The sequence below is a fragment of the Panthera leo genome, chromosome C2 (genome assembly GCF_018350215.1).
Source record: "Panthera leo isolate Ple1 chromosome C2, P.leo_Ple1_pat1.1, whole genome shotgun sequence".
Taxonomy (NCBI): domain Eukaryota; kingdom Metazoa; phylum Chordata; class Mammalia; order Carnivora; family Felidae; genus Panthera; species Panthera leo.
The window spans coordinates 158,123,462-158,144,155 of record NC_056687.1 but is presented as its reverse complement, the minus strand read 5'-3'; the positions used below and the strand labels follow the sequence as shown (position 1 = coordinate 158,144,155).

Genomic DNA, 20,694 nt, shown 5'->3' with positions numbered 1-20,694 from the left:
GTACTTCTGCCCGCTTTCTCTCCCCATGGCTTCCCTAGCATCAGCCCAGCCTGCTTTTCTTCTCACATCTCTGGCCCCTCGTTCTGGTTTCACTTCCTTCTCTTGCCTTCTCGTTATGGACACTGGAGGCTCTCAGACCTCAGAGCATCTCTTTTTGCTCTGTCAGAGATCTCACCGACTATCAATGCTCTAATGCTGCTCTCGCAGTTCCTAGCTCTTTCCTAGACTCCTATCAGAAGTTTCCAGTTACCTACAGGACGTTTCCTTTGGGTGTCCCTCATCACCTCAAATTCAAAATCAAAAATGGATGTTCTGACCATCTTCCTTTCCTGACTTCCCTCTTTCTGTCAATGAATCCAAACACTGGCCAAACCCCCTAATTCTTCCTTTCCATTGTCTCTTGGATTCTTCCTTCATATGTGTGTCACATCAGTCAATTTCTATTCCACTCAACATTGCTCAGACAATAATTGCCTCACATCCATTCTGGCACACTAGCCTCTTACAGATGCTCTAAGCCATTGGTCTTACCATTCAATCCACAATGGTTACATGTCAGAATAGTCCTCTTGAAATACTGTTTCTAACACATCAACTCTTGCCCACCAAAATTTTCCTAGCGTCAACCCTAAGGCCCTGTATAAGCAGACCCTGGGCGCTGAAAAATAGTCCTTCCTCATTACACTTCACTGGGGTCCAAGGAACCCTCATTTACAGTTTTTGTTTATATCCTCTGCTCTGGTGCCTCTCACTTTTCCCTCCCCTTCAAATGCTACCCCATTTTTCATTGTTCAATCCCACTGCTTCCTTCTCCAATAAGCATCTCCTATCTGCTCCAGCCCACAGCGATTTTTCTCAATGTTTATGATGTCCATTGTGTTCACTCTCATGGCATCAAATGCCCAGGGATAGATGTCACTCAACGTATCTTACAAAATGCCTCTTCTTGCAGTTATGACTCACTCTCTGCCAACTGGATAACAAGCTCTGTGAAAGCAGTGACTGTGTACTATATCTCTCTGGTCCCCAACAGTGCCTAACCTATGACATGTGCTTGACTGAAACTTGCTAAATACATGAATGATTGGAGAATAAGCAATAGGAACAGACAAAGTTACTAGGCAAGAAAGACAGAGGGCAGGACATTGAGGGATTCCAACAGGGTGGGAGATAGGGAAATAAAGGAAAGGAGACTTGAGGAGAAAAGGGAGGCAGCACTTGAGGCCAGAGCTGGGGAGTTGAGTACCAGAGTGCCCATTGTGGAGGAGGTATGTCCCTGGGTCCTGAGGAGGCTCCAGGTGGGCTCCAGGGGCTGAACCCTCACTGAGGGGCGAGGTAGGAAGAAATTCTTCTGATGTGCCCAGGGCTGTGGTCTCCTCCAAATGTATTTCCTGTTCCTGTGCAGGAGTTGAAACCTAGGAACAAAGTATTATAATTGGATTCATAACAGTGCCCTTCAAGGTATGGAACCCAAAACCTCTAAGAAACATCCCCAAAAGAAAGCCAGGAAAAGAACAGCCAATGTCCTTCCAGCCCCAACAGTACAGCCTTCTGGGGGAAAAACTGTCCAAGCGCAATCTATAGCATGCAATTCTGCTTGCTATGCCTCTGTTGAACCTGTCAGTAGGAGCTTGAAGACCAGATTATAAAACCATTTCCATTTTGTCAATTCTTCACACACAAATTTGCTTACGAAGAACAATCTAGAAAAAGGAGCCAGGAGAGTAATTCTGTACACTCCCTGTGACCTTAGCCTACAGAAAAGGCCAATCAGAAGTACCTAGGAAATTGGGGCGCTGGGTGGCTCAGTCAGTTAAGTGTCCAACTCTTGGTTTCAGCTGAGGTCATGATCTCACAATTTCTGAGTTTGAGCCCCACGTCAGGCTCTGCACTGACAGCTTAGAGCCTGCTTGGGACCCTCTCTCTCTCTCTTTCTGCCCCTCCCCTGCTCCCTTTCTCTCTCTCAACATAAACAAATAAACTTAAAAAAAGTACCTAGAGAATAAAAAATGATAGATGTATGTACATATATGTGCATATATAATGCTACTGAAGCTGACAGCAGAAGCAATGGCCCAAAACAGTGCTGACAAACCATGACAGTGTTTCTAATTTCTCTCAGTGAAAGTGTTTCCTCTTTAGAGAGGCCATCTCTGACCATACTGACAAAGCAAGGGTAGTCACTATCTCTTAAATAACCTGGTTACATTTTCTATATGTCTTAATCCTTAAATTATCTTATTTATGCCTTTATTGCCTATTTATCCCCCAATGAAATATAAGCTGTCTGAGGGTAAGAACTTTGTGTTGATCACTTGCCCCTAAAACAATTCTTGGCCTAATGATGGTGTTAATATTTGCTGACCGTCTCTTAATACTTTTTTTTCCCTTTCAATACTTAATACTAGTTTTTAAAGTTACCTGCAAACCCAGTTGTCAATATGTACTACGCCTCCAAAATAATTTATATAAAAAGTCAAATAAGATCAGATAGCACCAATCTTTAGAGACCTTGAAAATACCTCAGATCATAGGTATTTCTAACCCTTGCTTATTGTCATCACACCATCTCCGCACAGTCTCACGGTTACTTTTTCACCAGCATTTGGGGCAGAAAACCTAAGACACTATCTAAATGAATGACGTTTATAGGTTCACCTGCTTGCACTAACACGTACATAGTACAGCTTAGGTGCATAGGTGCAAATAACTTCTTCACAAACCCTGCTGGATTTGCCCCACTGGGTTACATCTGCTGAAATATGAAGGGACCCATTCCTTTATTGTATATCTCTCCAGCATAGTGACAGAACCAAGAGGCTCCCTGGAGTCCGTGGTGCCCAGGTTCTCCACTGGGCAGTCTTATAAATGGGAGTTCCAGCTCTTACATACAATTGCTGAGTACTGGCAGAAGACAGAACCTAACTGCATTGTGATAACACAGTCTTGAAATTCACCAACAATAAAATACTGGTCCAGTTCCTGTTTATTATATAGGACTCAGAAACTCCTAAGTTTCTTTTCTTTGTAGGCAAGAAAACCCCATTCCAATTTTCATTCTAAGATGGCATTCAACAGCAAGATACTAGGGAAAAACTAGTGGCTTAGAACCTAGGGAGCTGGAAAATTCTGATTCCCACACTCGATGGTAATTAGCAATAACCACACTTCGCCTAAATCTCATGGACAAAGAGAACATTCACTAACTCTGCCATCTTAGATGAATCAATTACTTTTCTGTCCTTGCATCACTTGTCAAATGGAGATGATTACTCTCTGCATATTTTTTAAGCCTGCTAGGAGCTGAAATAAGATACAGGATATAGAAGCATTTTGTAAATTGCACGATTCTACAGCCCAGCAAGGACTACCCTACAACCCTCTTCAGCCTCAAAGTGCACATTTGCACATGCTCACTCCTGCTGAGCAGAATGACTCTGATCTGCCCTGATATTCTTTAATCTCCTCCTGGCAAACTGCCATGAAAAAGCTTGTTTACTCATTTAGCCATAAATACATTTTCTGAGCCTATGCTAGGAAAGACAGACCCGTGTTCTTTTTTTAAAAAAATTTTTTAAGTATTTATTTTTGAAGGAGAGACAGACAGAGCATGAGTGGGAGAGGGAGAGGGGCAGAGAGGGAGACACAGAATCTGAAGCAGGGTCCAGGCTCTGAGCTGTCAGCACAGAGCCTGACGTGGGACTCGAACTCACGGACTGTGAGATCATGACCTGGCCGAAGTCGGATGCTTAACCGACTGAGGCACTCAGGCACCCCAAGACAGTCCCGTTTTCATGTCCTCCCTGTCAGAGAACAAGCCAACAATAATGGCTGTAAGAAATAAGAGTCCAAAGAGCCTACTCCTAGGCAGGAGCCAAGAGTGTTCAGCTGCCCTGTCAACTCTAAGTTGCTCTCTTGAGTTTCTGACTTAGTCACCTTTTTCTGAGGCTCCCTGGATAAAAGATTAAGTTTTGATGGAAGGAACATTCTCTTCAGCTTAAGCATATGAAGGTGGGAAAGAGGGAAAATCTCCTTCCACCCTCCTCACTAAATGGCACTCAGAACATTTCAGCCACTAGTCTCTGCCCATGGTTGAACCTAGTTGCTCTCTAGACCCTGGTGATGGCTGATTTATCCCTGCGTTTACTTCCGTATCCAAAGAAATAATGGTTGACAATGGATTTAATGCCAAATGGGCATGGCCAGTACTCTTGGGAAAAAGTCTAGTCCTCAGACTCCAATCAACTGGAATTGATTCCCTAGGCCTAAATATTGTAACTATTTTTTTTTTTTAAAGCAATGAATACAACGATATGCTGGGTACTTGGGAATTTTCATATACTGGTTTTCCCTGGTAAAGTACAAAGGAGTAAAAGTAGAGGAGAACCTAATCCACCCCACTCAGTTAGTTATAAGAGCAATTTTAGACTCATAAGAGCTAACTTACCATGTGTGATAGTCTTTTAATGTGTCAATTTAGCACTAATCTGGGTGTTGTTGTGAAGGTATTTTGTACATGTGATCAAAATCCACACTCAGTTTACTCTAAGTAAAGGAGATTATCCTAGATCATCTGGATGGTCTGATTCAATCAGTTGCAAAACCTTAAAATCACAGCTAGAAGTTCCATGAAAAAGTAATTCTGCATGTAAACAGCAGCTTCAGCTTGTGCCTGAATTCCAGCTGGCCCTTCCTGATGGTCTGCTCTATTGATTTCAGACTTGCCTGCCAGTCCCCATAACCACATAAGCCATTTTGTGGCAATAATGTAACTATATACACAAATGTAAGTATATAATATATATAACTTCCTACTGGTTTTGCTTCTTTGGCTAAACCCTGACTGATACACATCGTCACAGAGTTAGTTCCCTCTGTTGTCCTAGAAGCCAGATTTTCCACTGTTGACACACTGCTGACTCTCCAACTTTTCCTCTGATTTGAATTCCTTTGGCTTTAAATTTGAAAGAAGCCTAGGAAATAGGATAAACCAAAATTAGAATTAAAAGAAAAAAAAAAGGAGAGAGAGACCTCAGTTGGGTTTGGAAAGCTAGAAAAGAAATAAATGATTATGATGCCCTGAAATATCACCTCTGATAAGAAACCTAAAAGACAGCAAGAGAGCTAACAGACTCTGAAAAGTATGAGGAAGTGAGCAGTGAGAACTTATCAAATGAAGGCCCATGTGATCAACACACCCCAAAAACTACCTCTCCCTACCGTACTCCCCCACTCTAACCAGCGTGTTGATCTTCTACCTGCCAGGAGTACTGTGTGGATCTCTAGGCTGAAGCTAGGCTCACGACACAGTATTTCACAAACTGATGCACAGAACTTGGCTGGGATGTGCATTTTTGTTTTTTGGCTTGAAGCACAAAAACTATTTCCTCTGTATCCATGGAACTAGCTTAGGAATCCTCTGGGCAAACCAGCCTAGATCTTAGGGAATGGACAATTACTATTCCCAGGTTAGCCCAAGCACTAAAGAATGGTTCCAGAGGCCATTCTAGACTCATCCGCTCACCTCTCCTGGTCCACTGAGGTGTCTCTGGAAATCCTCCACCACAGCCACAGCCTCCTCACCATTCTCAGGTTGATGCAGCTGCACCCAGGTCCGGAGCTCCCCAGGCAGAATGGTCAGGAACTGCTCCAGCACCAGCAGCTCCAGAATCTGCTCCTTAGTGTGCACCTCTGGCATGAGCCACCAGTGGCAGAGCTCCCGGAGCCGGCTCAGCGCCTCCTGAGGCCCAGACATCTCATGGTAACATAACTGTCTGAAGTGGAGCCGGAAAATTTCACAGACGGGAGGGTGGTTCTTTTGGAGGTTGCAGGCCTGACCCCAGGTCTGGCTCCCTGGCTCCTGCTTCATGGTCTGGCGCCACTCCTGCTTCTGCAGAACCGCACCCCTAGGGATGAGGCCTAAAGTTCCCCTGCCTTGGGTGGCCATTGTGACCTCAAAGAGAAGCTTGTTTCAGCTGCAGTTTGTCCAATTAAAATGATGCTCTATAATTCAGGTTTCAGGAGCTGTTTTTCAGAGTTGGGGGTATAGGGTGATGGGGTGTCACCTACAGAGACACCAAGAGAGAAATCAGAGTCCCAAAGTGTTCAGTCCCAGGCTGATGACAGACCATCCACAGTTCAAACCCAAAGCTCCGGGGGGAAAAAAAGGGCACAATCAGGGCAGTCTCTCTAAGCATCTCTCCAAGTGACTTGCCTTCTTAAACTTTTCAGTGGCTCCCATCAGCTACAGGATAAAACCTAAATGTCTATGACTAGCATTCACAGCCCTTTACCACCTGGCCTTGGGCCTCTTTTCTAGCCACACCCTCTAACACTCTCTCCAATGCCCAGACTAGAAAGGCTGTAATGGTCTCCAAATGAGGAATACGCAAGGTGATGCAAAGAGTACATAAGAACATAGTAAGTTGCTATTTAATTCCTATTTAGCATATGTCTTATGTGTACTGAAATTCGCAAAACAGTACTTATATTTAATTTGCAAGTAAACCTATGTTGGAAGTAAATGAACCTATGTTGGAAGTGAATGCTCAAATCTCTTCTTTATTGTGACAGAAATGCACAACATAGATTGAGACTAACGCTCCAGAGACACAGCTAGAATCACATATACTCTTACCCTGATTGGATTTTTCTTCTTCAACTTTTGATAAACTCCTGCTCATCTGTCAAGACCCAAAACAAATACCATTTTCTCCTGAGTGCTTTCCTGATTGTCCCATGCAGGAAGAGAGCTGGAAGCCTCCCTCTCTCTACTTCTCACTGAAACACTGCTGTTTTAACTAGTTTATGCACAACTCGTCACTCACACCCTCCTGCTAGATAGCCACCAAAGGAAAGGAACCGAACGGAGTCAGAAAATGCCAGACCTTTTTCTACTCAACCACCTCCCCTAGAAAACCTTCCTGATCTCTCGAGGCTTAAGTGTCGTTATTGCCTCAGTGGGCCCACAGCACCTTTTTCATTCAAACCTCTGCTAGAGCACTTCTCACACTGTGTTTGTGGTTTACATTGCTGTCTCCCCACTTTGTGGAAGGACTCAGACGGCAAGGCTGTTTCCCAGTCTTCTTTGTATATAGGTGTGCGTACAGGGCATACAGTGGTAAACATTTGCTAGACAAATGAATGTGACTCATTCAGCTGATACTGAAGTGGGGGGGGGGGGGGGGAAAGTTGTATCCAGTTTATATATGCAAAACTCTGAGAATCAGCACCTTCATTGTAACCAGAGCGTCTAGGCTAGTCACCACGCAACTCAGGAACCTCGGTAAGCTACTTCTCTCTAGGCTTCAGTTCCTGTAAGGAAAAAACAAACACTAGGCTTCAGTTCCTGTAAGGAAAAAACAAACACAAACAAAACACTTAAAAATAATCCGTTAATTCCGCTCTGAAATCCCACACCTGTAGAAAGTTCTGATCATTTTCCTACTTCTCTAACAGCTCCGAATGCTCAGCAGCTAATCTCGTCTGCACTTTTGAGTCTCCAAGTGTCACTTGACGTTTGAAATTTCGAGACTGTCTCTCACTTCTGACGCTTCCTATTGTCTTTCAATGCAAGGTTGGGAAAACATCCACCTACATTTCGCGTTAAACCAGGGTTTCTGCGGCGCCGCTCACCTGGCCACGTCTGCCCTTTTCAACCGCTGTACCGGCAGGTGCCCGGCTCCTGGCCAGGCACGGCTGATCAAGGGCACTGGACAAAGAGGAGGCTCTATAACCGGCGGCTTCCCGTCACAGGGACCCGCCGCCGGCCGCGGGGGCGAAGCGTGGGCCGGGCCGGCGTCGCCGATCAGTGCTGCGGGCGGCCGCGGCTCCAACCCAGCGACCCCGGCCCGGGCAGCACCTCCCTCCCCGTCCCTGGTCCGCTCACCGGGGTAGTGTGGCGGTGACCCCTGGGTGCGGGACACAGCCGTGGCCCGCAGAAGCGAAAACAATGGCAGAGCCGGAAGCGAGAACAAGGCCCACTTCCGGCCCCTCCAGGATCCCGGAAATCTCTCTGGCGAAGGTGGGCCCGCTTCCCTGCCCTCGGAGAAGGGGGGCTGGGAAGGGTCGGGGGGGGGGGGGGGAGGCGTGGCGGGACCGTGGTCGCCAGTCGGTCCAAGCTGCTCCCGGGCCAGGCCGGGCCACCTTAGAAGGGAGAGAGGGCGGAGACTCAAATGAGGGCTCAGGCTGCGCACTTGCTCCTCTCAGAGTATTCATCCCGGGTCTGCCCCTACCCCTTCTGCTGACCTTGGGAAATAGACCCAACTTCTGAGACTTTTTGTCATCCGAAAAATGTAGAGCGTAAAGTGTGCCTCACTGGGCTAGGAGTGCTGACGGGAGTAACATACAGATACTACATAGCAAACGGCCTGGCGTTTCCTGAGCCTTCAGTTATTATTACATTATATGTGATACCCAGGGCATTTTCACCCAATCTGAGTTTCACTGATGTGAGCAACAGGGCATCTCCATCTTACTAATGAAGAAACAGGCCCAGTGAATGATATTTTGGTCTATGGAAGTGGTTAATCTTTCCTAAAACAGTCCTGGCAATCTATGTCCATGGAAAGGTCCTTAGGGAGTGTGGAGCAGCAGGTAAAAGGTGGAAAGGTATGGAGACAACATAATATAGATGCATTTCTCTAGTCTAGTATCTGGGAGGCAGGAGTTACCCAGGTGGTCTTCACATGGAAGAATGGTTTGCAATAGAAGCAGGTTGTGAACAGGTCCTGCTGCTAACATGATTGAGTAGGCCCTGAAGCCACAATCTCTAGGTGTAATGGCCATGGGTGAGGGGCAGAAGATAAGATCAGGCCCTTTCCCATATAGTTAGCTATATCTTATGTAGCTTATTGTAGCCCAACAGGTGGGTCATTTACAGGGTGCAGAGTAACAGTCTCCTGGGCTATCCAAGCGTCACCAATATCTCAAGAGTTTCTGGGCCCATGTCTGGACTCGATATGAGTCCCTCAGTTCCATGAACAAGCCAGGACAGAAAAAGACATCAGAAGACCTACTGCAGAGTTTTTGCAAAGTCTAAAGGAAGTCTTTTGAAGTAGTCTTTGCCCACTTGGCCTAGAGTGGCCTTCTGATATCAAGATCATCCTCTACATTTGGAAACCTCACAGGGAGGACTTGGCCATCTCATCCTAGCTTCTGCCTGGCATTGCCATTGGATGTGGCCCATTGGTCCATTAAGTCCTCAGAGACTCAGGGTTCTTAAACAAGAAATTTCTTAATTCCAGACCAAATGCGTCAGCTTCAGTTTTCAGGTTTCCCTGACCATGTGTTGTCCTGCAGTTCTGGCTGCTTAGGAGTGTGTAGGAGACTCAAGAATCTGGAAAACAAGATTGAGTTCTTTTATTCCTCAGAGCTGTTTCATGCCCAGGTGGTTGGCTTTCCTAGTCAGCTTTATCAGGACAGTGTGTCTAAACTTCATAGGTCCCTCTGTAGCCAGCAGTGTGGGACTGATATACCATGACTGGATTGAATCCCAGTGAGGAAGACATCTCCATGCTGCCTTCCATATAGCATCTTGGACACTTGCATTTGGGCCAAAAAACTCGGGAGATCTGAGGGAACACTACCTTGACCTCTTTGAGAAACCATCACACTGTCTTTGTTATGAGAGCTAACAGAAAATGTAACCCAAATTCTAGATGCTTAAAGCAGAACTCATCATCTCTGAAGCTCCACGCATGTTCCCATCACCGTGAAAGACACTGTCATTCACCCAGAACCCCAAACCAGAACCCTGGATGCCATACCATGGGTTAGGTGACCATAGCCAAGTTACTTAGCCTTTCTGTGCTACAGTGCTGCATCTTTCTCATCTGTAAAATAAAGATAACAGTAGCTAAATCATAGAGTTAATAACAGGACTGGATGAGATAACATATAAAAAGCACTTAGAATGGTGCCTGGCAGATTATAGGTATAATAGGTGTTTTCTAGTATGTTTCCTCCCACTTCTTCATCCACTGTATCCAGATTACTGCCAAGGCCTGCTGAGTCTTTGATCCATTTGTATGTAACAACAACAACAGCGATGATAATAACAACCTTTTGATTTAAGGAGACCACAAAAAGAGGAGCACAGTCAGGTCTGGAGATTCTCTGTCCCTAAACTGCTCAGACCTTGTCACATTATCTATGTGGACAGTCTCCTTTTCAATAGCCAAGAACTCTTATACATCTTAAAAATAAGGTGTGTCCCTAGAAACATGGGCAGGAACATCCAGCTACTGTGCTTGAATGGGAGTGGATGGGGCCCAAGAGCAGAGAGACTCTCCTATTACCTTGAAAACTTCTACTTGTTCTTCAAGACTTGCCCGAGAAATCCCTTTCTCCAGGAAGACTCCCCTATATCCCATCTCTCCACCTGGATTAGGTGCCCCTTCCTTTGTGTTCCTGTGATGGCCTGCCATATATTTGTAACACTGTGTTAACACTGTTTACTTGTCAGCCTCCTGCACTGTACAGTAAGCCCTATGTGAGCTGATACCATGTTCATAGTTGAGTCCCCAGGCACAAACTCCAGGCTTGGCTGGTTTTAGTATTTGTCTTCTTGGTTGGAAGAAAAGGTCAGGCCACCTTTGTTTCCCTGGTGTCCAGCACAGAGCCTGGTCTAACCACTAAGAAATATGTCCTTGATCTGGCTTGCTGTGGAAGACTTTTTAATCAGAGAAGGAAAATCATAGGGCTGGGTTGTGATTGCCAGCTATACTGAGAGGCTTAGAGGGAAAGAGACAGGAACATCCCTTATATCTGCTTTGCAATTCCAGTGCCTTTGTAAGATAGAATCGTTAGTTTGCAGGTGAGGCTTGGCAAACATCCTGCTATCTGGGAAATATTTTACCGGCTAAAAAGGGCAAGGAAGACTTTGAATTCAGGTCTATAGCCATCCCCTCCTCTTTCTATTGCAAGATGCTATCTTTCTCTGACCCTCATTCATTCCTGTTCTTTATTACTCTATTCCTTCCTGCTAATGGAGTTCCAGGTCCTGTTAGGAGCATGGTGGGGGGCGGGGGGGGGGGGCAGTGACAGTAACAAAACATAGCTTTGAGGTAGACACAGGGGCGCTGCATGAACTGTTTTCCTCGAGTAGAGGCCTCAGGGAGGCCCACAGTCCTACTTACCGGAAGCAAATCCCAGGCAGGAAGACCAAGGAGATGAGCAGGTCTCTGAGCTGCCTACATGGAACTGGAAGTTGCTTCAGGGGCCCGAAGAACATGAAGGGATCACTTCCCGGTGCTTCCTTGGTTCAGGACTCTAACCAGGTGACTGCTGGTAGTGTGGTGATTGGGCTGGGCTGGGCTGGGCTGGGTGTGCCATTTTGGAGCCCTGCAGTGGGAGCTGCAGTCTTGGATTGTGTCCACCCATTTTTTGGTGCTGATATTGACCCTCACAACTGACATAGATGGGGATACCCACCCAGAAAGCGGTGGGGACGATGCAGGGATCCCAGCACATTAGCAAAGGCATTTAATGGGAATGCTGACCTCTGCCTCCATGCCTAGTACCATCCCAACTCACTGTGTTTCCTTTCTGGGAATCCAACCCAGTAGTCTTAGGAGAGCAGGGGCTATACCCCCTGTACTCTGTTCTGGCTAAATCCCTGCTCCAGGCCTGTCATTCTGACCTCAGCCTTCTCAGCCTACCTCCAGCTCACCCTCTGGCCCTTCCTGCTGCAAATCTGCAAAGTGCAAAGAGCATTTTCAGGTCTCATCCTACCCACAGCTCCCAGCCACCAAGGTTGTTGGCAAGGACCAATGGATTGCACGAGGGATCCTTGGAGTCGGTAGTCTGGCCACCACCTTTTTTTTTTCCTGTTAAAAAAGTGGTTTTTTTAAAAATATAATTTATTGTCAAATTGGTTTCCATACAACACCCAGTGCTCATCCCAGCAAGTGCCCTCCTCGATGCCCATCACCCACTTTCCCCTCTCCCCCATCCCCCATCCACCCTCAGTTTGTTCCCAGTATTTAAGAGTCTCTTACGGTTTGCCTCCCTCCCTCTCTGTAACTTTTTTTTCCCCTTCCTCTCCCCCATGATCTTCTGTTAAGATCCATATAGGAGTGAAAACATATGGTGTCTGTCTTTCTCTGACCAACTTATTTCACTCAGCATAATACCCTCCAGTTCCATCCACATTGCTGCAGATGGCCAGATTTCATTCTTTCTCATTGCCAAATAGTATTCCATTGTATATATAAACCACATCTTCTTTATCCAATCATCAGTTGATGGACATTTGGGCCCTTTCTATAATTTGGCTATTATTGAAAAGTGCTGCTATAAACATTGGGGTACATGTGCCCCTATGCATCAGCACTCCTGTGTCCCCTGGATACATTCCTAGCAGTGCTATTGCTGGGTCATAAGATAGTTCTGTTTTTAATTTTATGAAGAACCTCCACACTGTTTTCCAGAGTGGCTGCACCAGTTTGCATTCCCACCAACGGTGCAAGAGGGTTCCTGTTTCTCCACATCCTCTCTAGTATCTATTATCTCCTGATTTGTTCATTTTAGCCACTATGACTGGCGTGAGGTGGTATAGCAGTGTGGTTTTATTTGTATTTCCCTGATGATCAGTGACGTTCAGCATCTTTTCATGTGTCTGTTGGCTATCTGGAAGTCTTCTTTGGAAAAGTGTCTATGTTTTCTGCCCATTTCTTCACTGGATTATTTTGGGGGGGGGGGTGTGGCCACCACCTTCTTATTTTACAGGTGGGGAAATGGGACCACAAGCGATATGAGCCAAAATTTCCTGCCTCTCATTCCAAAGATGTCTCTTTTTCTGAGCCAATGTCCATGACCTTGATTCTCCTGAAGCACCATTTGGTCTTGCAAATAATAAACTTGACACTGTTGGTTATAATATTTCAGTTTTTGAGTTTGTTGGACCTCAGATTTGAAATCCAAGTTCTTCCAGAAGTGTCTCAAACATAGACTGGAATTTCTTTCCAGCCCTGTGAGTATGACGGACCTAAGCTCTGCCACTTACCATCTGGGATTTGTGACAACTTATGTATCCATTTAGTCTTAAGTCTCTATGTGTGAAATGGAAAAAAATATCGATGCCTGCTGACATCTCCAAGTTAGGAGGATTAAGTGAGGTAAGTTGTGAGCTTTGGCATGTCCTATACAAACATCTATGTAAGAAACGTCAGATTCTAGGAGGGAGATAGGGGAGTAAGACTGGACCTTGAAAATATCAAGGCAGATAGAGATGACTAGCAAAAGGCAATATGTGAAACCAAACATAGGAGAAATGCAGAGAGCCAAGGGAAGGTTTGATCTTGAAAGGGATCACAGACAGCCTCAAAGGAAACAGCACTGAGTTGAGCCTTGAAGTTGGATTTGGACAGATGTTGAGGGAGAGGAGACAACATGATCAAATGTTGAGAGAGACACATTTTAAGGAGGGGGGTAATCATTATTTCCATTCAGGCTATTTCCTGTTATAAGCTGTAGAAAATTAACAAAAAAGTGATGCAATCTCTAGTTTTTATGTGTAAAATCTCTATGCCCCTAAACCACCATAATATAATGTCTCTTGATCCTGTTCTTTTTTAAAAAAATATTTTTAAAAATATTTTTGTTTTTTTTTTTTAAATTAAAGTATAATTAACATACAGTGCTATATTAGTTTCAGGTATGCGATATAAGATTCAACATTTCTATACATTGCTCAGGGCTCACCACAATAAGAGCACTTTTTTTTTTCCTTTGAGAATAGAAAGACATGTTGGATCAAAATTTTCCCTTTTGTCTGAGTTTATGTTCCCAATAGCCCAACTATATCTTAATATTTATTTATTTTTAATATATTTTTTAATTTTTAAATTTTTGTTTATTTATTTTTTAATTTACATCCAAGTTACTTAGCATATAGTGCAATAATGATTTTAGGAGTAGATTCCAATGATTCATCCCCTATGTATAACAAACAATTCTTATCCCAACAACTGTCTTCCTTAATGCCCCTTACCCATTTAGCCCATCCCCCCACCCACAACCCCTGCAATAACCCTTAGTTTGTTCTCTGTATTTAAGAGTCTCTTATGTTTTCTCCCCCTCCTTGTTTTTATATTATTTTTGCTCCCCTTCCCTTATGTTCATCTGTTTTGTATCTTAAATTCCACATATGAGTGAAGTCCTATGATATTTGTCTTTCTCTGACTAATTTCACTTAACATAACACCCTCTAGTTCCATCCAGGTAGTTGCAAATGGCAAGTTTTCATTCCTTTTGATTGCTGAGTAATACTCCATTCTATATATATACCACATCTTCTTTATCCATTCATCTGTCAGTGGACACTTGCGCTCTTTACATACTTTGGCTATTTTCGATAGCGCTGCTATAAACATTGAGGTGCATGTGCCCCTTTGAAATAGCACACCTATATCCCTTGGATAAATACCTAGTAGTGCAATTGCTGAGTTGTAGGGTAGTTCTGTTTTTAATTTTTTAAGGAACCTCCATATTGTTTTCCAGAGTAGCTGTACCAGTTTGCATTCCCACCAGCAGTGCGAAAGAGATCCTCTTTCTCTGCATCCTCACCATCTGTTGTTGCCTGAGTTGTTAAGTTCAGCCATTCTGACTGGTGTGAGGTGGTTATCTCATTGTGGTTTTGATTTATATTTCCCTGATGATGAGTGATTTTGAGCATTTTTTCATGTGTCTGTTCACCTACTGGATGTCGTGTTTGGAGAAGTGTCTATTCATGTCTTTTGCCCAATTCTACACTGGATTATTTGTTTTTTGGGTGTTGAGTTTGGTAAGTTCTTTCTAGATTTTGTGTACTAACCCTTTATCTGATATGTCATTTGCAAATATCTTCTCCCATTCCATCGGTTGCCTTTTAGTATTGCTGATTGTTTCCTTCACTGTGCAGAAACTTTTTATCTTGATGAAGTCCCAATGCTTCATTTTTGCTTTTGTTTCCTTTGCCTCTGGAGACGTGTTCAGTTAGAAGTTGCTGCAGCTGAGGTCAAAGAGGTTTTTGCTTGCTTTCTCCTCAAGGATTTTGATGGATTCCTGTCTTACATTGAGGTCTTTCATCCATTTTGAGTTTATTTTTCTGTATGATGTAAGAAAGTGGTCCAGGTTCATTTTTCTGCATGTCGCTGTCCAGTTTTCCCAGCACCACTTGCTGAAGAGACTATCTTCATTCCATTGGATATTTTTTTCCTGCTTTGTCAAAGATTAGTTGGCCATACGTTTCTGGGCCCATTTCTGGGTTCTCTATTCTGTTCCATTGATCTGAGTGTCTGTTCTTGTGCCAGTACCATACTGTCTTGATGATCACAGTTTTGTAATACAGCTTGAAGTTTGGGATTGTGATGCCTCCTGCTTTGGTTTTCTTTTTCAAGTTTGCTTTGGCTATTAGGGGTATTTTGTGGCTCCATACAAATTTTAGGATAGTTGGTTCTAGCTCTGTGGAGAATGCTGGTGTTACTTTGATAGGGATTGCATTGAATATGTAGATTGCTTTGGGTAGTATTGACATTTTCACAATATTTGTTCTTACTATCTAGGAGCATAAAATATTTTTCCTTTTTTGTGTGTCTTCTTCAATTTCTTTCATAAGGTTTCTATAGTTTTCAGTGTATAGATTTTTCACCTCTTTGGTTAGATTTATTCCTAGGTATTTTATGATTTTTGGCGCAATTGTAAATGGGATCAATTTCTTGATTTCTCTTTCTGTTGCTTCATTGTTGGTGTATAGGAATGCAACCGATTTCTGTGCATTGATTTTATATCCTCCGACTTTGCTGAGTTCATGGATCAGCTCTAGCAGGTTTTTGGTGGAATCTTTTGGGTTTTCCATATACAGTTGTCATGTCATCTGTGAAGGGTGAAAGTTTGACCTCCTCCTGGCTGATTTGGATGCCTTTTATTTCTTTGTGTTGTTTGATTGCTGAGGCTAAGGCTTCCAATACCGTTGAATAACAGTGGTGAGAGTGGACATCCCTGTCGTGTTCCTGACCTTAGGGCGAAAGCTCAGTTTTTCCCCATTGAGGATGTTATTAGTGTTGGGTCTTTCATATATGGCTTTTATTATCTCGAGGTATGCTCCTTCTATCCCTACTTTCTTTAGGGTTTTTATCAAGAAAGGATGCTGTATTTTGTGAAATGCTTTCTCTGCATCTATTGAGAGGATCATGTGGTTCTTGTCCTTTCTTTTATTGATATGATGAATCACATTGATTGTTTTGTGGATATTGAACCAGCCCTGCATCCCAGGTAAAAATCCCCCTTGGTCATGGTGAATAATTTTTTAATGATATTTATTAAGATATTAATCTTGTTGAGGATTTTTGTATCCATGTCCATCAGGGAAATTGGTCTATAATTCTCCTTTTAAGTGGAGTCTTTGGTTTTAGAATCAAGGTAATGCTGGCTTCATAGAAAAAATTTGGAAGTTTTCCTTTTGTTTCTATTTTTTTGGAACAGCTTCAAGAGAATAAGTGTTACCTCTTCCTTAAGTGTTTGGTAGAATTCCCCTGAAAGCCATCTGGCCCTGGACTCTTGTTTTTTGGGAGATTTTTGATTACTAATTAGATTTCTTCACTGGTTATGGGTCTGTTCAAATTTTCTATTTCTTCCTGTTTCAGTTTTGGTAGTTTATATGTTTCTAGGAATTCATCCATTTCTTCCAGATTGCCCATTTTACTGGCATATAATTGCTCATAATATTCTCTAATTATGTTTTTATTTCTGCTATGTTGTGATGTCTCCTCTTTCATTCTTGATTTTATTTATTTGTGTCCTTTCCTTTTTTTTTTTTTTTTTTTCTGATCAAAGTGGCTAGTGGTTTATCAATTTTGTTAATTCTTTCAAAGAACCAGCTTCTGGTTTCATTGATCTGTTCCACTGTGTTTTTTTGGTTTCAATAGCATTGATTTCTGCTCTAATCTTTATTATTTCTTATCTTCTGCTGGTTTGGGGCTTTATTTGTTGCTCTTTTCGAGCCTTTAGGTGTAAGGTTAGGTTGTGTATCTGAGACCTTTCTTCTTTCTTTAGGAAGGCCTGGAATGCTGTATATTTCCCTTTTATGACCACCTCTGCTGCATCCCAGAGGTTTTGGGCTGTGGTATTATCATTTTCATTGGCTTCCATGAACTTTTTAATTTTCTCTTTAACTTCTTGGTTAGCCCATTCATTTTTTAGTAAGATGTTCTTTAGTCTCCAAGTATTTGTTATCTTTCCAAATTTTTTCTTGTGGTTGATTTCCAGTTTCATAGCATTATGGTCTGGAAATATGCATGGTATGATCTTGATCTTTTTGTATTTGTTGAAGGTCTTCTGCCCATTTCTTATGAGGGTTGTTTGTTTTTTGAGTGTTGAATAAGTTCTTTGTAGATTTTGGATACTAACTCTTTATCAGATATGTCATTTGCAAAAATCTTCTCCCATTCTGTAGGCTGTCTCTTAGTTTTGTTGATTGTTTACTTCACAGCACAGAAGATTTTTATCTTGTGAAGTCCCAATAGTTCATGTTTGCTTTTGTTTCCCTTGCCTTTGGTGACATGCCTAGTAAGAAGTTGCTCCAGCTAAGGTCAAAGAAGTTGTTGCCTGTTTTCTCCTCTACGATTTTGATGTTTTCCTGTCTCACATTTCATCCGTTTTGAATTTATTTTTGTGTATGGTGTAAGAAAATGGTCCAGTTTGATTCATCTGCATGTCACCATCCAGTTTTCCCAACACCATTTGTTGAAGAGACTATCTTTTTTCTATTGGATATCTTTCCTGCTTTGTTTAAGATTAGTTGAGCATATATTGTGGGCCCAGGAGGCTTTCAAAAAACTATGTTATAAGAGACAACTTCACCAGAACTTTCTCTTATATCTTAGAACTATGCATATGGTCACCCTTAATTCTAAGAGAAGTGAGGAGACTGATTACTCTCACTTTCTTGCCTCTAGAGCAGTAGCTCTATACAATAAAAGGTTCTGTGATGATGGAAGTATTCTATATTTGTTCTAATAATATGATAGCCACCAGCCATATGTGGTAACTGAACACTTGAAATGTAGCTAGCTAGTATGACTGAAGAAATGAATTGAATTTTATTTTATTTAAATTACCTAGTGGCTAGGTATGCCTAGTGGCTACCATATTGTATAGCTACAGCTTTAAAATAAAAGAAGTCAAGGAGAAAAGGGGTTGGAAAAGATGAGTAAGCCAACCTACAATATCTTCTAATGTACTTACATACATTAAGATCAGCTGATACCTTTGGAATTTGTGCCACCACATTAGCGTCTGTTACACCCCATGCTTTCTCCTACATTCCTCCTTTCTGCTCCTTGATATAGTAAAAGTTGGTAAGAAAACCAAAAACAGGGAAGCTTAGTAGGAAGCTAGTGCAGTGGAGTAGATAGGAGACAATTACTGCCTGGACTGGAGTGGCGTGAAGTAAAGGGAGGATATAAGAGGCATTCTCAAGGAATAATCTGTGGGAAGGAGGGGGGGATCACAGTTGTGAGAGGTAGTTGTGAGGATGCCAACGTTGGAACTGTGGCATGAGGAAAGAGGATTGGTTTTATAGGAAAAGAAGATGAAATTTAGACGTTGACTTTATGGTGCTGAGGGACATCCAAGTAAATTGTCCAGCAAGCAAGAAAAAGTGTGTGGGAGGCTTCAGGAGAGAGTTTGGACTCCTATTTTTCAGAGGCCTGTGGGAGTATATATGGAAAGCCAATATCTTACTTTACCATGTGCCAAATCCATCAAAAGTGAAATCAGCCAGCAAAAATGTTTTTCCCTAACCAAGTTAAATATCAAAAATATTTGAGGAAAATATGGCAAAGAGTATGTTACAAGAGATGCAGGAGCAGCTGAAGCCCTGTACCAAGTGAGAACAAAGAACATGTGATGAATTGACATGATCAGCCTCATTCATAGGATGGGCAGGGGGCAGAATCTGTGCTGTCGGTTTGCCATTTTTGACATTCTTGTAACTTTGTACACAGATAGTCATTTTGCAAACAAACACTTTCAGAGCAGGGTGTCTGTTTATCTCTGACTATTTATAAAGGGCATGTGAAAGAAATCCTTATAGAATAAAATTGAAATGGTTAAAAGAACTATTTCTGTTTATCTTTCACCCACAATGTTTCCAATCCTCAGTTCTCTGTTTTCATCAGATTTCAACATTTCACTGACCAATCTTAGTAGTCTAGTACCTTCAGAAGTTTATTTATAAAAGTAAATAGATTGGAAGACAATTACAGAAATTTTCATTCTCCTATGTCAACAGATACCACTTAAAAATAGCTTCCCATTTTGAAAGAATTTAACATTCATAAGAAGTTATACGAATAGTATGGAGAGTTCTCATAGACCTTTCAGCCAGCTTCCCCCAGTGAGAACACCCTGTATAGTTGGAATTCATTGTCAAAACCTGAAAATTGACACTGACACAACACCATCAACTAAGCAAAAATCTCATTTGGATTTCACCAGATTTTACATGCGATCTTTTTATGGGAGGGTTTTGGGTGTAACCTGAATAATGGCTCCCTTAAAGATATCTACATTCTAATCTCTGGAACCTGTGAATATTACCTTATGTGGCAACAAGTATTTTGCAGATGCCATTACATTGAGGATTTTTGAGATAGGGAGATTATCCTTGTTTATTCACATGGGCCCCAAATAGAATCACATATATCATTTTAAGAGAAAGACAACAGAAGATTGACACATATTGAAGAGGAGAAGGTAATGTCAACACAGAGGCACATTGGAGTGGTGCAGCCACAAAGCCAGTGGTACAAACCACCAAACCAATAATGACTGTTACCAGAAACTGGGAGAAGCAAGGAACATTCTGCCTCAGAGCCTCCAAGAGAGTACAGCCCTTGCTAACACCTCAATTTCGGTCCAGTGAAACTGATTTTGGACTTCTAGTGTCTGGAAGTTACATGTAAGAGAATAAATTTTCTTTCTTCCTCCCTCCCTCCCTCCTTCCCTCCCTTTCTTTCTTTCTTTCTTTCTTTCTTTCTTTCTTTCTTATGTTTATTTATTTTTGAGAGAGACAGAGTGTGAGCAGGGGAGGTGGAGGCAGAGAGAGAGGGAGACACAGAATTTGAAGCAGGCTCCAGGCTCTGAGCTGTCAGCACAGAGCCCAACGTGGGGCTCAAACCCACCAGCTGTGAATTCATGACCTGAGCTGAAGTCGGTGCTTTGCCGACTGAGCCACCCAGGTGCCCCAAGAATAAATTTCTGTTTTAAGCCATTGTTATACATTGTTATACCAGCCACAAGAAACTAATATCAGGTGTTGTGAACCTGTGTAAAACCTCTGAGCGTGAGAGACTATATTTGAGCTAAAACTTCTTTCTGTTTTTGAAACAGGATATTGAACTGGACAAAACCATATGACTAAACAGAGGACTGCTACACTCACATTCTGGATAAAAATTGGACACTCTGCAAAAAAATGTTTTCCTAGTCACTGTCACACTGTACTCAGAAAACCAATGGATGGCCAAACGTAATTGTACCTTCCAATCACAGTCTTTGGAAAACAACTTGTGTAAGTTTCCTGATACCTCTGCAATTTGCTGATAAATAAGCCTGGCTTTTACTCCTCAGTGGGACACAGTTTGGGTTGCTACCCAAATCAGTGCTCCCTGAATTTCAATTCTGAGAAATCAAATAAATGCTTTTGTTGTA

At 42.6% G+C, this 20,694-nt stretch overlaps 1 protein-coding gene and 1 long non-coding RNA gene across 22 annotated transcripts in view; one reads left to right on the top strand and one right to left on the bottom strand.

Annotated features, from left to right (window-relative positions):
* LOC122198721 (zinc finger protein 660) overlaps positions 1–7,973 on the bottom strand; it is a 27,930-nt gene extending 19,957 nt beyond the window's left edge. For 14 of the 20 annotated variants that reach the window (XR_006193118.1, XR_006193119.1, XM_042903481.1 and 11 more), the window contains exons 1-4: positions 7,636–7,710; positions 7,233–7,314; positions 5,525–6,065; positions 1,247–1,415 (exon numbers count right to left, since the gene is read on the bottom strand). Coding sequence is in view for 18 of the 20 variants with exons in the window: in XM_042903481.1 (XP_042759415.1) it covers positions 1,247–1,415; positions 5,525–5,947 (592 nt within the window). In the remaining 2 variants the exon portion in view is untranslated. Of the gene's footprint in view, positions 1–1,246; positions 1,416–5,524; positions 6,066–7,232; positions 7,315–7,419; positions 7,712–7,888 lie in introns of those variants that run through there. The other 6 variants (XM_042903456.1, XM_042903454.1, XM_042903455.1 and 3 more) reach the window with 6 other exon arrangements.
* On the top strand, positions 7,936–20,694 carry LOC122198724. 2 transcript variants are annotated; one of them, XR_006193120.1, is made up of 4 exons: positions 7,937–8,023; positions 11,155–11,279; positions 12,970–13,118; positions 20,374–20,694. It is a non-coding gene; the product is annotated as an uncharacterized LOC122198724 (long non-coding RNA). The 2 variants fall into 2 exon arrangements; XR_006193121.1 differs by lacking the exons at positions 11,155–11,279; positions 12,970–13,118 and having other exon boundaries at positions 7,936–8,023.